General features: G+C 35.6%; 2 protein-coding genes across 2 annotated transcripts; both read left to right on the plus strand.

Annotated features, from left to right (window-relative positions):
• Positions 1–1,524: 1,524 nt before the first annotated feature.
• On the plus strand, positions 1,525–3,970 carry LOC141618852 (uncharacterized). The gene is made up of 7 exons (XM_074435918.1): positions 1,525–1,680; positions 1,768–2,038; positions 2,119–2,203; positions 2,291–2,389; positions 2,781–2,990; positions 3,206–3,326; positions 3,815–3,970. Exons 1-7 carry the CDS (start codon positions 1,525–1,527, stop codon positions 3,968–3,970), a joined length of 1,098 nt encoding a protein of 365 aa, XP_074292019.1.
• Positions 3,971–7,363: 3,393 nt separating this feature from the next.
• Positions 7,364–12,288, plus strand: LOC141618853 (uncharacterized). The gene is made up of 9 exons (XM_074435919.1): positions 7,364–7,456; positions 8,177–8,214; positions 8,311–8,435; positions 8,520–8,636; positions 8,830–8,925; positions 9,333–10,097; positions 10,392–10,938; positions 11,011–11,300; positions 11,777–12,288. Exons 1-9 carry the CDS (start codon positions 7,364–7,366, stop codon positions 12,286–12,288), a joined length of 2,583 nt encoding a protein of 860 aa, XP_074292020.1.
• Positions 12,289–14,730: the final 2,442 nt, after the last annotated feature.

Below are 14,730 nucleotides of genomic sequence, written 5' to 3' on the forward strand. Positions count from 1 at the left end.
GCCGAACTTGCTCATAATTTGAATTGAATGATAAACTGTCTGGCTACGCGTATATGCATGTTGCCCACTAACAAAGGAGTGAATCACGTAGTTAAAAGGGTAAAACAAACGAAAGTAATCTTATCTTTATTAATTCAGAAGACAATATACAACCCAGGGCGTTCCACGTCATTAATTCTTGTCCGGATTCTCTCCATTTCCTCAAAAGAAATGGGCATCCATTTCTTATCAACGGTCCGGATCAAATATTGTGAAAATCCAACGCTTGTAATCGTTTCATAAAAATAAAGGTTTAATGGATGGTGAGAGAAAATATATTAAAACATGGTTGTATTAGAGAGGAAATGGAGAGAAGGTAATGGAGAGGATCTAAATTCCATTAATTCAGCCTATTTTTTATTTTTTCTGGAAATCCATGATTTGGTGGGACCCGTTAGTGCGTAATGTTTTTATTTCTTCAGAATTCTGGCTATACAAACATACGACAAATTCCGTCTCCGAACAAATTTAATGAAAAAATATTATACATTCCGAATAAATGAAAATAATGGTTATAAGCGGAATGAATTACAAATCGGAATAAATAAAACTAATTACAAATAAACGAATTACGTAACTTTTTAAAAAAATTAAATAATAATAAAATTACATATTTACGAGAAGGAATTACATTTAATTACGGGATTAAATTACATATATGCGAATAAATTACATGCATAATTTTTAAACACTACATAGTCCGATATATTTTTTTTTTTAAAAAAAATCATGACGGAGTATTTACTTACAGTATAAAACTCGGCAACTCAAATATCAGCCGCGCACACCGAATTTGGTAGGTGACAATGATAGGCTACCGAGTTAATTTACACTTCAACAAGCATTCTAAACTAAATTTAATTTTTTTTCTCTAAAAAAACAAATAAATGTTTATATTATTTGAAAAATTTAAATTTACAAATTTTAAAAAATTATAACATAAATAATTCACAATTGTTTTAATAAATATTTTTTATTAAAATAACACGATAATTAACCCATTGTAAAACTTTAAAATATGTTGTTTTTTTAAAAATAATCCTCTCAGATCTGTACAGAAAGTCGTTCATCACCGAGAATTTATTTACTTGGAACAAAAATTCTGGCAACTTTACTATCAGTCGCGCACTCCGAACTCGGAAGATGACAATGATAGGCTACCGAGTAATTTCTACTTCGACAAGTACGGTTTATAGGCAACGTTAATATCGTCATGTTAAATACAGTTGGACCGTCCAAACTTCAAATCAGAAACTGCATGAAAATCAGAGAATCAGTTTATTCTGAAATAATGGCATATGCAGTTAAATATGTGATGGCAACAGTTACAACAGTTTTCACGGAGTGGAGTTGTGGGCTAATGGCAGTAGTGCGGAAGTTAGGGTTACATAAGAGGTTATGTTGGCTTATAAATAGGAGTGCAAACAACCAGATTATCTCACACAAAAATTAACATTTCAAAGAAAAACAAAAGCTTAAGAGATAATGGCACATATCCAGAGTATTCCAATTTCGAGCATCACCAAAGAAACAGCGAGGACGGAGCAACTAACTGTTCGGGTTATGAGATTGTGGTACAGAAAGTCAGAGACAAAGCCAAATGACGTGCAAGGGGTAGAACTCATTCTAATCGACCAAAATGTAAGTGTCCTTATTTCGGTGGCTATTTTTAAACGATTGTGACAAGTATTTGCTTAAGAAATGATGAACTAATATGTATGAATTCAGCGAGACACCATTCAGGCATCAATCAACAAGAGGCTTACACGGATTTTCTTAGAGCACCTTAATGAAGGGAGCACATACAAAATCAGAAGGTTCAGCATATCATCAAACCGAGTGGGACTTGACATGGCAACATACCACCCGTGCAAGATCTGGTTCGAGTACAGCACTAGGGTGGTACCCATTCCTAATGCAGAGATACCACTTTGTACCCATGCTATCTATACTTTCAATGAGGTCGTCATTGGTGCAATGCCAGATAGACTTTATATTGGTAAGCAACAAATGCCTAGATTTGGATTTTATACATGTTTAATAAATGGTAACTAACAAGAGTCAAACATTGTGGTGCAGATGTAATTGGAAGGTTGGAGCATGTTTATCCAATAAAAGACAGTCATGGCAAGAGGAGGAGGACTATTGTTTTGGGCAATAATCTGTAAGTTTATTCTAATGAACTATATTCTATAAATGAAATATTAAACTTAACAAAATCATAACGTAATGTTTATAAACTGTATTTCAGGAACCAGCAGTTGTGCTGCTCATTGTTTGGGGACTATGTTGATCAAATTTCAGAAATCGAGCAAGAGTTCATTAACAAACGAATGCCAACTTTGGTAATGTTATTCGTGAAACGTTCTGTTTATGAATGTATAAAATTTCGGTCATGCAAAAAACAAATCCAGCAACACAAGCACTTTGATTACATACAAACTATACAAAAATATGTTGGAATAACATTTAGTCATTATGTTGTACTATGCAAGGGAAGTTAGCATCACAACAACATGAGGTGGAACCAAAATATTGGTTAATCCAAACATGAATGAGGTGAACGTGTTCAACAATAGGTATGACAATTAAATCCATTTTATGTGATGAGATCGTCCTTAGGGCAAAAGTAAATGCAAACACAGTTAATGACGAGAAAAAAACATAAAATCTAACAGTCCAGAAAAATACAGTCCAAATACACTTTGAATTTCATTTTTTTTTTTACTTTTTCGTTTCAGTTTACCTTTACTTAATTGCACCATCTCCCTTACCAGTTTTTCAGATGGTGATGAGACCATCTTTGGGGCTCCAGGAACTGCTGCATACTATCGCCCCATCCTCGTAAGTGCAAACATGAAAACGTTAACTGAGATAACAAATTTAACCAGAGGAGGCGCATGTGTCACAATGGCAAAGATTCTTGAGTTAGATACATCTGGTAATAGTTGGTATTACTACTCATGCAAAGAATGCAGATCAAAAGTGAAGAGGAGAAGATGGTTTGTGGTACTGTGAAAAGGAAAAAGTTAACAACAATTGCACAATGAGGGGTTTGGGCGTGCCATCACCAATTCCAAGGTTTAAACAATAACTAATAGGTTATTTAATGGTTCTTCAAACAATTACAAAATTGGTTAAATTTTAAACAAAAACTGTCTTGCAGGTTTCAAGTTAAGTTTTTTGTTACATATGAAGCTTCAGATTTACTTGAATTCATTATTTGGGATGATGTAATGGCTGAATTGCTCGAGAAAACAGCACAAGCAATCCTTGATGAAGATGAGGTAACTATACACTTATTTAGAAACAACCAAATTGCAGCAATATAAAAGCAAGTGATAATGTTATTAACCAATCTTTACATATCATTTCAGATTTACACTATCGTCCCTCCCCAGATTTCAGGCCTTTACTTGAAAGGACATTTGTGGCAAAAATAAGGGTTAATAAGTTGTTTAAATTGAGCAAAAATTGAACTCATATGGGGTGATCAGTTTATGTGATGATCCAAAAACAATAGCTAAGTGGGATGCCATGAATAATGCAAGAAAGGTATGACATCAATTAGTGACTGATTTATAATAACTTAACATTTGTAGTTTTCATTTACTAATAAATAAATATCGTCCTCTGTTTTAGGAACAAGCAATTTCAACTTCAAAAAGGGGCACAACAAAAACAGACTCAATGATGGCGAATTGAATTGAAATTTCTGCTGTCAACTACGATTCTAATACAAATGTTTTTTTTCAGTAAACATTTTTTTTGTTAGGAGCAAATGAGACAGATAGTTGAGTCCGAACCTGTGCTGAATTCTGAAGAGATTACACCACAGAAAGGAGTTGTGCTGATGGCTAAGGCATCTAACAAATCATCTGCAACAAAATTGAAGAAAATTAAGATGGGCAAGCAGCCTATGGCGTTCTAAAAAACATTGCAAGTTTTAAGCAATTTATGGACCACGTTTTTAAAGGACATTTGTGTTTTTGTTTTTGGACTTTGTTTGGTTTTCCGTACTGTTTTGGACCAATTTAATTTCAAGTTGTAATAGAATAATTTAGGTAGTCATAGATAAGGTAGATGTGTAGCAAGTTTATAATGCAGAAAATCCAAGAAGCTGAAGGACAAACAGATGCTACTACTCTTCAAAGACGGAGCTTTATGGACAACACCGATTGGATGCAATATAAAACCAGCAAGCAACTAGATGGCAAAGATGAATCATATTCGATAAGCTAGCAACATCATTAAATAAACCTTATTTATGTTCTATGTTTGTACTATTTTATTTCAAATTCACGAAGCTTTAATGTAATTTTCTCAACATTATCTAATATATTTCTTTACTTTTCATTTCCAGGTTATGAAACATGTTATTAGTCATTAATAATAAAAGTAATGACCCAAGTTTTTTTTCAAAAAACAGTACTATGGTACATTAATTAGTCAAAGCACGAGTAAACAAAATGTTCGAAATAAACGGGACGATGTTTTTGTTTAATCCTAAGTGACATACATTAAAAATCATCGAATTAAACAATCAGATAGAGAAAATCGTACAATTTTACAACAACTGTTTCAAATAGACGAGTACATTAATTAGTCGGGGAAAGAGAAAACAAAAAATTCCGTAAAAAAAATGTTCCGTTTGGTTCATCTTAATGACGGTTGGAACAGTTATGGTAAACTGACAATGACTCACTAAATGCAGTTTATAAATAAGTGGGGCATTGTGGGCTAAACTTAAGTAGTTATTGTTAAAGTAGAAATAAATTGTGAGCACAACAATTGTCAAACACTTCCCATAAATTTGTTGTATAGAGTAAGAATCAATCAAACAAATATGCATAGATAAGCAATAAAAATCTGTCAATAGTTGCACTACTTTTGTAAAATCAACGTGGGAAGCATTCAAAGTTCAAACATTAGTGTGTTTAACATGGAAAACGGGAATACAAGTACAAGCAGGAAAAAAAGAAGAAGACAACAGGCGACAAACACAGAGAACAATATGTTTCGTATTTTTTATATATAAATTAAGAACTTAGTTACAAAGTGTTGATGGTAACTTAACTTTCCATTTATCTTTTATGATCAATATGCATCACTCCATCTAACCAATGGATAAACCTATATCCTGCAAGTTAATAAAACAGTTACATTAATATAATGTTTATAAGAATTTCTTAAAAAGAGAAGTTTCAAAAAACTAAAATGGTTGAACTTAACATAGAATTTGGAAGCTTCGGATTGTTTCTGAAACAAGCAAAATTAACGAAGGTGAGTTCAATGTTTTTGTAGAAAGGATAATATACAATTAAAATGCATAGTACAAAAACAAAATTAGCAAACATACTTAACTTTTCACATATGAAGATGTCTATATAGTATCTGCAATTAAGTGTTGAACAATTGTTAGTATAGTTTCTTAACATCAGATTAAAACTAACAATTCAAAGTAAATGCACTTCACAAATATAAACAATGAACTGATAAATTTTGACTGCCTTAACTGAAGTAGAGGTTTGAAAGCATTTAAAATGATCCAGATTGTGTTGTGGGACCAGAGTGATTTAGGTCAGGTTGTACCAGGTTAGGTTGGGTTAGGTTGGGTGGGGTCAGATTGAGTTAGGTCAAACCCAGGGGATGGGTTAGGTTTGGTCAACGAGTTAGGATGGGTTGGGTTAGGTTTGGTCAACGAGTCTGGTTTGGTTGGGTTGGGTTAGGTCAACGTGTGAGGTTGGATTGGATTGGGTTAGGTCAACGTGTTAGGTTGGGTTGGATTTGGTTAGGTCAACGTGTTAGATTGGGTTGGGTTAGGTTGGGTCAACCAAGTGGGTTGGGTTGGGTTGGGTCAACCCAAGTTGGGTTAGGTCAAACCCATGTTTGGTTTGGGTTGGGTCAAACCCATGTTTGGTTGGGTTGGGTCAACCCCATGTTTGGTTGGGTCGGGTCAACCTTGGCTGGGTTGGGTTGGGTCAACCCATGTTGGGTTGGGTTGGGTCAAACCCATGTTGGGTTGTATTGGGTTAGGACTGTTGGGTTGGGTTGGGCTATGTTTGTTGGGTTGGGTTGGGTTGGGCTATGTATGTTGGGTTGGGCTAGGTCATGTTCGGGTTTGGTTGGGCCAGGGTAAACCCATGATGGGTTATTCGGGTTAACCCATGTTCTTTTTGTGTTAAGTTATGTGTGAATTAGTGCATTAGGTTGAACGGGTTAACCTATGATGGGTTGTTCGGATTAACCCATTTGTGGGTTGGGGAAGGTAAGTTTGGAATTAGTCAGTCCACAATTGGGGGTGTCTCAGTTTGGGTAAGGTTCTACCCAGATTGGGTTGTCCAGGTCTAAACACAATATATAATGGGTTAGGTCATAGTGGATTGGGTTGGGCGAGGTAAACCATATTGTGTTGGGTTAGGTGACATATTAATTATTTTGTCCATTTAATTAAACAATAGCTTGAATAAAAATGGTCAACGTAATATTGAAAATTACAACAAATTGAATCATTAATTTATGAAATTAAATGGACAAAATAATCATATGAATTCATTGAAAACAGGAAATGAATTAATGCACATAAATGTACAACCTTTTGATATTCACTATAAACACCAAAAGACGTCTCAAAATACGAGTAATGTGACAATAATGGAATTTTATACAATGAATCTAGGGTTTTTATTTGTAAAATAACCAAAACGCAGCATACTTGAATAACATGGTATTTAAAATTTCTCAAATAAACATGCATGTACTCGAAAAACAATCAAACAACCTCAGAACTAAAAGTGTGAATTAATATTTTCCAATTACAAAAACATGCAATGAAGAACAGATCTATAATTATGAACTTATACGAAGACTAATGGTGTTTAAAAAAAATTCTAAATCATCATTTTCATATTAAGGTAATAAATATTAACAAAAACGGCATGAATAAAAACATCTTCAATAAATGCAATAAATATTAACAAAAAAAAAAAACACACAGATCATTTTCATTATTTAGATCCCTAATCAAACAGATCTACTAGATTAGGAAAAAAAATGCAATAAATATTAACAAAAAATGATTTTAAATTGTTAATAGCATGTGTAAATCTAATAAAGTCATAGATCTAATAAAAGATCATTCTAAATAACGAAGAAATAATTATTTCCATGTCGATTTCCAATTAGCATTATTAATGCAAAAACGGCAAACAATTGATACATGAAACAACATAAACAACCAATTTAGAAAAATCGAAAATAAGTTGAAGTCCAAAAAGTATGCAGCGGAAATAACATAGAAGAAGAGAGGAAAATTGATCTTACCATGAATATAACATCTTCAATAAACGCTTCTAAGAACCAGATTTGGAAACCTTCACCATCTTCATGGATGACCGTCTGCATGCGGGAAGAAGAGGTAGGAGAATGAACGGATGATAATCTGCAACATGGAGCACGAGGGAGAAGATGGGAGTGTGTAATTTGTAGTGAGCGAAGTTGATTTTTAGTCAGAGAGAGAGAGAGAGAGAGAGAGAGAGAGAGAGAGAGAGAGAGAGAGAGAGAGAGAGAGAGAGAGAGAGAGAGAGAGAGAGAGAGAGAGAGAGAGAGAGAGAGAGAGAGAAAGACGGAGGCGTGTAATGGAATTTGAGACGGGAAATTTAGGGTTTCAGGGGTGGGGATGGGTATATATAGGTTGGGTTATAATTAGGGTTTTATTTAAATTGGGTTGGATGTACAATGTAGATGGCTTGAGCCCAATGTCTATTGTTGTCAGCCCAAGTTTAATATTGTGTGGCTTTAAGATTTATTCGGTATTTGTTCTCATACGGTCCATGTAGTTTAGGATTTTAAAAAGTTCATAAAAACAGAATGTTTGACATAATTTGTCTTTTCCATTATGCTTGACGAATATAGGTGTTCAGATACCACAAAGAAACTTGGTGATTACCGACAATACGCAACAATCAATGTCAAATCCTCGAGTACCGCTATCTGAAATTACGAACGGTACTTCTTTATTTTTATTTGTTAATATTTTAATATATATATTCAAGTTTTTCAATTTTTATTTTTATCCTTTTTCATTTGTTGTTTTAAAAATTTTATAATACCGCATTACCAATTGTGAAAATTTCAGTTTCTCATACCCCATGTCATCGAAGCAGAAGAACAAATGTAAGTGAACAGATAGCGATAACAACCCCACCAAGTAATGTTTCTAATGATCCTACTCCATCATATGCCAACACACTTATTCTAACGCCTAATCAGTTACGGGCGAGAACGACAAGAGAAAAAAAGACAATCGCGATTTTCTAAGAAACGTGCTGGTAATGTTCATAACGGGGTTTCTCAAACTACGGTAAATTTTACACCAGCAACCTCCAACGTGACAGGTATATATCTATATTTAATTTTGTTACATTTAACATTTATTAACGTTCGTGAAAGTCTTAATTTTTATTAAAAATGTTGTGTAGAACTTATATGTAGTCCGACCGATGTTGTTGAGCGCTTAATGAGAGATCTATGTGCTGAATATGGTGAAGCTTTCAGTGAAGTGAATCCGTCTGTAAATCGAATTGAACAATCACCCGGTAGTTGTATTTTTAATGCATCCTATTCATGGAGAATCTTCGAGAACTCAGCAAAATACTTCTGTGCCGTTAAATAATGATGGTTAGTTTATTCATGACTTTTTATTTGTTAATTAGAATTGCAAAATGCTTTGGTTATTGTAGTCTACTTTTTATATCTCAATTTCTGAATTTTGTTTTAAAAAATGCTTAGCATGGGAAGGATATTGGGACTGTGGAGATGCAGAATATGAGTGCGAGAAATGTCACGCGTTGATGTGGTTTGAGGAGAGAAAAGATAAAAGACGTGGTACAAGAAGTCCTAAGTTCTCACTTTGTTGTTCTGATGGAAAAGTTGAACTCCCATTTTTACAGTAGCCGTCTGAACTTCTAAAGTCGTTGTAGACCGGTCAGCATCGATTTAGCAAGCATTATAGAGAAAACATTAGAGCTTATAACTCGATGTTCTCCTTCACTTCTATGGGCGGTAAAATCGATCATTCCATCAATCATGGTAGAGGACCGTACACCTTTGAGATGGGAGGTCAAAATTGTCATCGGATAGGGACTTTGGTACCGACCGGAGATGCAAGGCCAAAGTTTTGTCAACTTTACATATATGACACAGAAGAGAAAGTTCACAATCGAAAAAATTCCATTAGGTAAATATATTTTCTTTCGGTAATAATTTTTTTTTAAATAATTTTTTTTCCATAGGGAATAATTTGATTTTAAAATGCAGTCTAGGGAATCCATCAAGGTTCAATGACGAGTTAATACGATTGTTGGAAAATATGATTGACTATCACAATACAATTGCAAAGACATTTAGGATGGTTAGGGATAGACTGACTGTAAATACAGACAGTGAAGTGAGTATCAAACTTATTTCAAGAAGATCAACTGATGGAAGAACTTACAATCTTCCAACAGTTTTGGAGGTAGCGACTTTAATTGAGGGAGATATTGGTCCACATATGGAGAAGCGAGATATTATTATCAGAAGGTTGTGCGGTGGTTTACAGCGGATATCTGAGTTGCACCCTTTATACGCCCCCCTACAATATCCTTTGTTAATTCCATCCGGAGAAGATGGGTATAGGCCCGGTATCCTACATAGTGCATCTTCTATTGGTGTTAGCACAAGTGACCAACCACGTGAAGAAACATCGTGTAGGGACTGGTTTGCTTATCATCTTCTAGAGAGACCACCAGATGTTGAATTGCCAATGATCTTATTATCTGGTAAGGCATTCCACCAATTTTTAGTTGATTGTTATATGCTGGTCGAATCGTATAGGCTCAATTTCATTCGTTTTAACCAAGATCGACTTCGAGTTGATAATTATAAGAACCTCTCAAATACTGTTGGAAGAGGAGATGTTGAGCCATCTTTGGCGGGTACTCGGTTTATCGTGCCTGCTTCTTTCCCCGGAGGTGACAAGTGGAAAAAAGCAAATTTCCTTGATACCATGACTATTTGTAAGTGGTTTGGTTATCCAAATTTAATCATCACTTTCACCTCTAATCCAAAGTGGTCGGAAATAATACGATTTGTTTCTAAAAGAGGCTTGCGACCCGAGGACCGTCCAGATATTGTGTGTCGCGTCTTTAAAATAAAGCTCGATGAGTTGATTAGGGACTTAAAGGATCGACATATTTTTGGAAGAGCGCGAGGATGTACTACCAATTGCTAATCTTTTAACTTAATATATCGTTTATGACATAGCATTACCGTACAAAAATCTAATGACATTTATTTACGTTTGTTTGCAGTCGTCTATACTATTGAATTTCAAAAACGTGGACTCCCTTATGCCCATGTAGAATTGTTCCTACATCGGGAGGACAAATTCCCTACAGCCGTAGATGTCGACAAAATCATTTCCGCGGAGATTCCTGATCCGACTACAGATCCCGTGTTACATAGTGTTGTTTGCGAGTATATGCTTCATGGACCGTGTGGTAAAGCAAAGCCCTCATCATCGTGTATGGTCGGAGACAAGTGCTCAAAATATTACCCAAAGTCGTGCACCGAGAGAACAACAGTTGACGGTGATGGGTACCCTATATACAAGAGAAGCAAGAAAGGAGTTACGGTGATTAAAGATGATGTGCCCTTGGGAAATGATTTTGTCATTCCATATAACTCTCAGTTGTTGTTAAAATATCGGGCTCATATCAATGTCGAATGGTGTAATCAATCTAGATCCATAAAGTACCTATTTAAGTACATTAACAAGGGCTCTGATCGAGTTACCATGCAGTCGTCTTACACACGTCGTAATGAGGAGGACCCTGGTCGATTTGATGAGATTAAGAGGTTTTACGATTGTTGATATCTCTCTACATGTGAAGCCGCTTGGAGAATATTTGGGTTTGATATCCACTACAGAACTCCTGCTGTTGAAAGGCTACAATACCATCTTCCAGACGAGAAACCTATTTTGTTCCACGATGATGATTGGGTTAATGAGGTCGTAGAAAATACTTCGCTCGGGGTGTCACAATTTCTTAATTGGATGGGCTGTAATAATTCGACAGTACGAGAGATGCAGGTTGCTAAAGAATTATTATACTGTGAATTTCCAACCAAATTTGTTTGGAAAAAGAAAGTTCTTGAATGGAGCCTTAGGAAAAAAGGATTTACAATTGGTAGGATGGTTCACGTTCCGCCGCAATGTGGTGAGTTGTATTTCATGAGAGTACTGTTGAATCACGTTAAGGGACCAAAATGTTTTGAGGATATTAGGACTGTGAACGATTTTGTTCATCTGACATTTAGAGAAGCATGTTATGCATTGGGTTTAATTGGTGATGATCGAGAGTATATTAAACTATCAACGAAGCGGTGATTGGGGTCCGCTTCTACTTGAGAAATATGTTCGCGACGTTATTATTTTGTGGCACTTTGTCTATGCCGAGCAGAGTCTGGGATGAAACTTGGCAACTAATATCGGACGACATCCTTCATAGGCAACGCACTGTTCTTAACAATTAAGGTATGTCTTTACTTAATAGTAAACATTTACCGCTATTTTAATTAGAAAAACTTTAAAACAATTCTTCATATTTTGCATTCTTACCTTCATCTATTCCATGAATTTATTGCTGCAGTATTTAAAATCACATAGATAATATTGCAACTTTTTTAACCACAGATTTACAGCTTACCGATGAAGAGTTGCAAAATTATGCACTTATTGATATTGAAAATTCTCTTCAAGTAAATGGTAGTTCACTTCCTCGATTTGAGGGAATGCCATTTCCAGACATGTCTGCAATAGCACATCATCGAAATAGTTTAGTCATTGATGCGTTGTCGTACGATAGACAGTCCTTGAGTGAAGAACGTGAGATTCAGCTATCTTCAATGACTGACGAGCAGAGGTTGGTGTATAATGAAGTTGTGGAAGCTGCTTTAAATAACAAAAGAGAGGTGTTCTTCGTTTATGGATATGGTGGAACCGGGAAAACTTTCCTTTGGAGAGCTTTGTGTGCCGGTTTCAGAAGTAAGGACAATATTGTTGTGGCTGTTGCGTCAAGTGGAATTGCAGCAACTTTGATACCAGGTGGTGTAACAGCTTATTCCAGGTTTGGAATTTCCATTAATGTAACGGAGGACTCCATCTTCTCCCGAATTAAGCCCGGCAGTGATTTAGCTGACTTTTGATATGTGCTAAACTCATAATATGGGATGAAGCACCGATGACTCATAGGCATTGCTTTGAGGCCCTTGATAAAAGTTTAAAAGATGTAATGCGTCTTTTGCACGTGGGAAATGCTGAACTGCCGTTTGGTGTGAAAGTTGTGGTATTCGGGGATGATTTTAGACCGACATTACCGGTTGTTTCGAAAGGAAGTAGAGCAGATGTTGTGGTTGCATCCCTGTGTTCATCGTATTTGTGGTCTTTCTACAAGGTATATATTTCTTTCTTTAAATATCAATATTACCGTTTTATGTGAGTCTTACTTAAATTATTATTGTCGTATTGTATTTAAATGATATAAAACGTATACCACGTATGGGTACTTAGATTGACCAAAAATATGCGATTGCAAGTTGGTAGTTCAAGTGACAATGTTGAGGAGTTACGAAAATTCTCTGAATGGCTCTTGGAGATTGGAGATGGTATAGCAGGCGGTGAAAATGATGGAGAAGTTGATCTAGAATTACCAGCCGACTTACTCATTCAGGATGTGACGAATCCTATTAAGACATTAGTAGATGTGACTTATCCGGATCTGCTTGCACAATTGTGGAATCCGGAATATCTCCAACAAAGGGCAATTCTTGCTCCTACTCACGAGATTGTTGAATCGGTAAATGAATATGTTTTGTCGCTTATTAAAAAGGATGAGAGAATTTATTTAAGCTCCGATGAGGTGTGTAGTGATAACAGCGGTACAGGTGACGGTAACATTCACTCTACTGAATTCCTCAACAGTATCAAATGTGCCGGACTCCCGAATCACCAATTGAGGATGAAGGTCGGTGCTATGGAGATGCTTCTACGAAAAATTCATCAATCACGTGGGTTGTGTAACGGTACGAGACTAATTGTGACTGATCTGGGGGCACGCGTGATAAGATGTACTGTCTTAACTGGTAGTCATAAAGGTGATAGAGTGCATATTGCTCGACTAACACTTACTCCATCAGACACCAGTAGATTTCCGGTACGTTTCAGTAGAAGGAAATTCCCCATCGCTGTTTGTTTTGCGATGACGATAAACAAGAGTCAAGGGCAGTCTTTATCTCAGGTCAGCATCTATCTTCCAAGACCAGTGTTTAGTCATGGGCCAGCTTTATGTCGCACTTTCCAGGGTCACCCGAAAAGAAGGCTTGAAAATTCTAATTTGTGACTCAGATATGCGTACTTCTACTACGCCTACTAATGTAGAGTATCATGAAAATTTTCAATTTTTAGAATAATTTGCATATGTTAAAGTTGCTTATTAAATTATATTTCTTTTATCCGGATGTAAAGTTTTTTATGTATGCAATTTTTATTTATAAGAGTAGATTACGTTATTTCCTCATAAACCAATGGAGGTGAACACGTATTTGTAACAAATTTAAACATTAATTATGTAGATCGTTGATTTAGACCAACTAGATAAGTACAATAGAAATGAAAAAAAAAAATATACATCCAAAAACATTAATACTGGCCCAAATACATACCAGTGCAATTTTACACGAGTTTAAAACTAGTTGTTTGTAACATGTCAAGTAATCATGCGGCTACTTACTTAATTCACTGCCAACACACTCATGTTTGACATCTTTGGAGTTCCATTATCAAATTGTTTGGTGTGAAATTGAAGCCTGCCGATTGCATAGTTCTACGACTCTACGTATGTTATTTATTTTTGTATTCTAACCTTTTTCTTTTCATTCATTGTTCTGTTTATGGTTGTTGGTTACATATTTAAAGGAAAAAAAGGTGTAGGTTCTCCGTTAGCTAATATTACGCTATTTAAGCTACCCTATTTCATCTTCGGTAAAGTACATTGTATACTTAGAAGGTCCATTCGACCGACTAGGCCTTACACGTATTTTCCACCTCATAACGTCGTGTTTTGGCAACTCGCTTGGTCCATTCGACTGAGTGAGCACAAAAGCGAGAGATACCCTCGAGTATTTTAATGATGTGAGTACCCAATTTCCTACCCGCAAATCTAACCATAGTTCCCGTAGAACCGTTGATTAGGGAGTTTATGTATATCTTGTTTGTTTATATATTTTTGACATAATTTGCATGTAATAGTAACTAACTAATAAAAGAAACAAAAAAAATTTAGAATAACTAAAGCATTATAGACGTGTTTTAACTAGTTACGAGTCCATAGACGTGCTTTAGGGCTTGCAGAACCAGTTACGCCTCCTAGACAGGTTGATGTGGGCATTCTTTTTCGCGACAATCTGGGTGCTGGTACCAGTCGTGGCTCTGGTTTCAGTCATGTTCCTATGGACTCGTCTGGTAGGAAGTTAAAATTTGTTTTCAAAAGAAAGGTAACTGCCAATCTAAACTGTTTCAGTAGACCTTTCTTTAAGAAATCAAATCGTTCCAAGTTTTTGGACTTAACCTGGGTTTTTCCATCTTGGTCT

Source organism: Silene latifolia, chromosome X (genome assembly GCF_048544455.1).
Source record: "Silene latifolia isolate original U9 population chromosome X, ASM4854445v1, whole genome shotgun sequence".
Taxonomy (NCBI): domain Eukaryota; kingdom Viridiplantae; phylum Streptophyta; class Magnoliopsida; order Caryophyllales; family Caryophyllaceae; genus Silene; species Silene latifolia.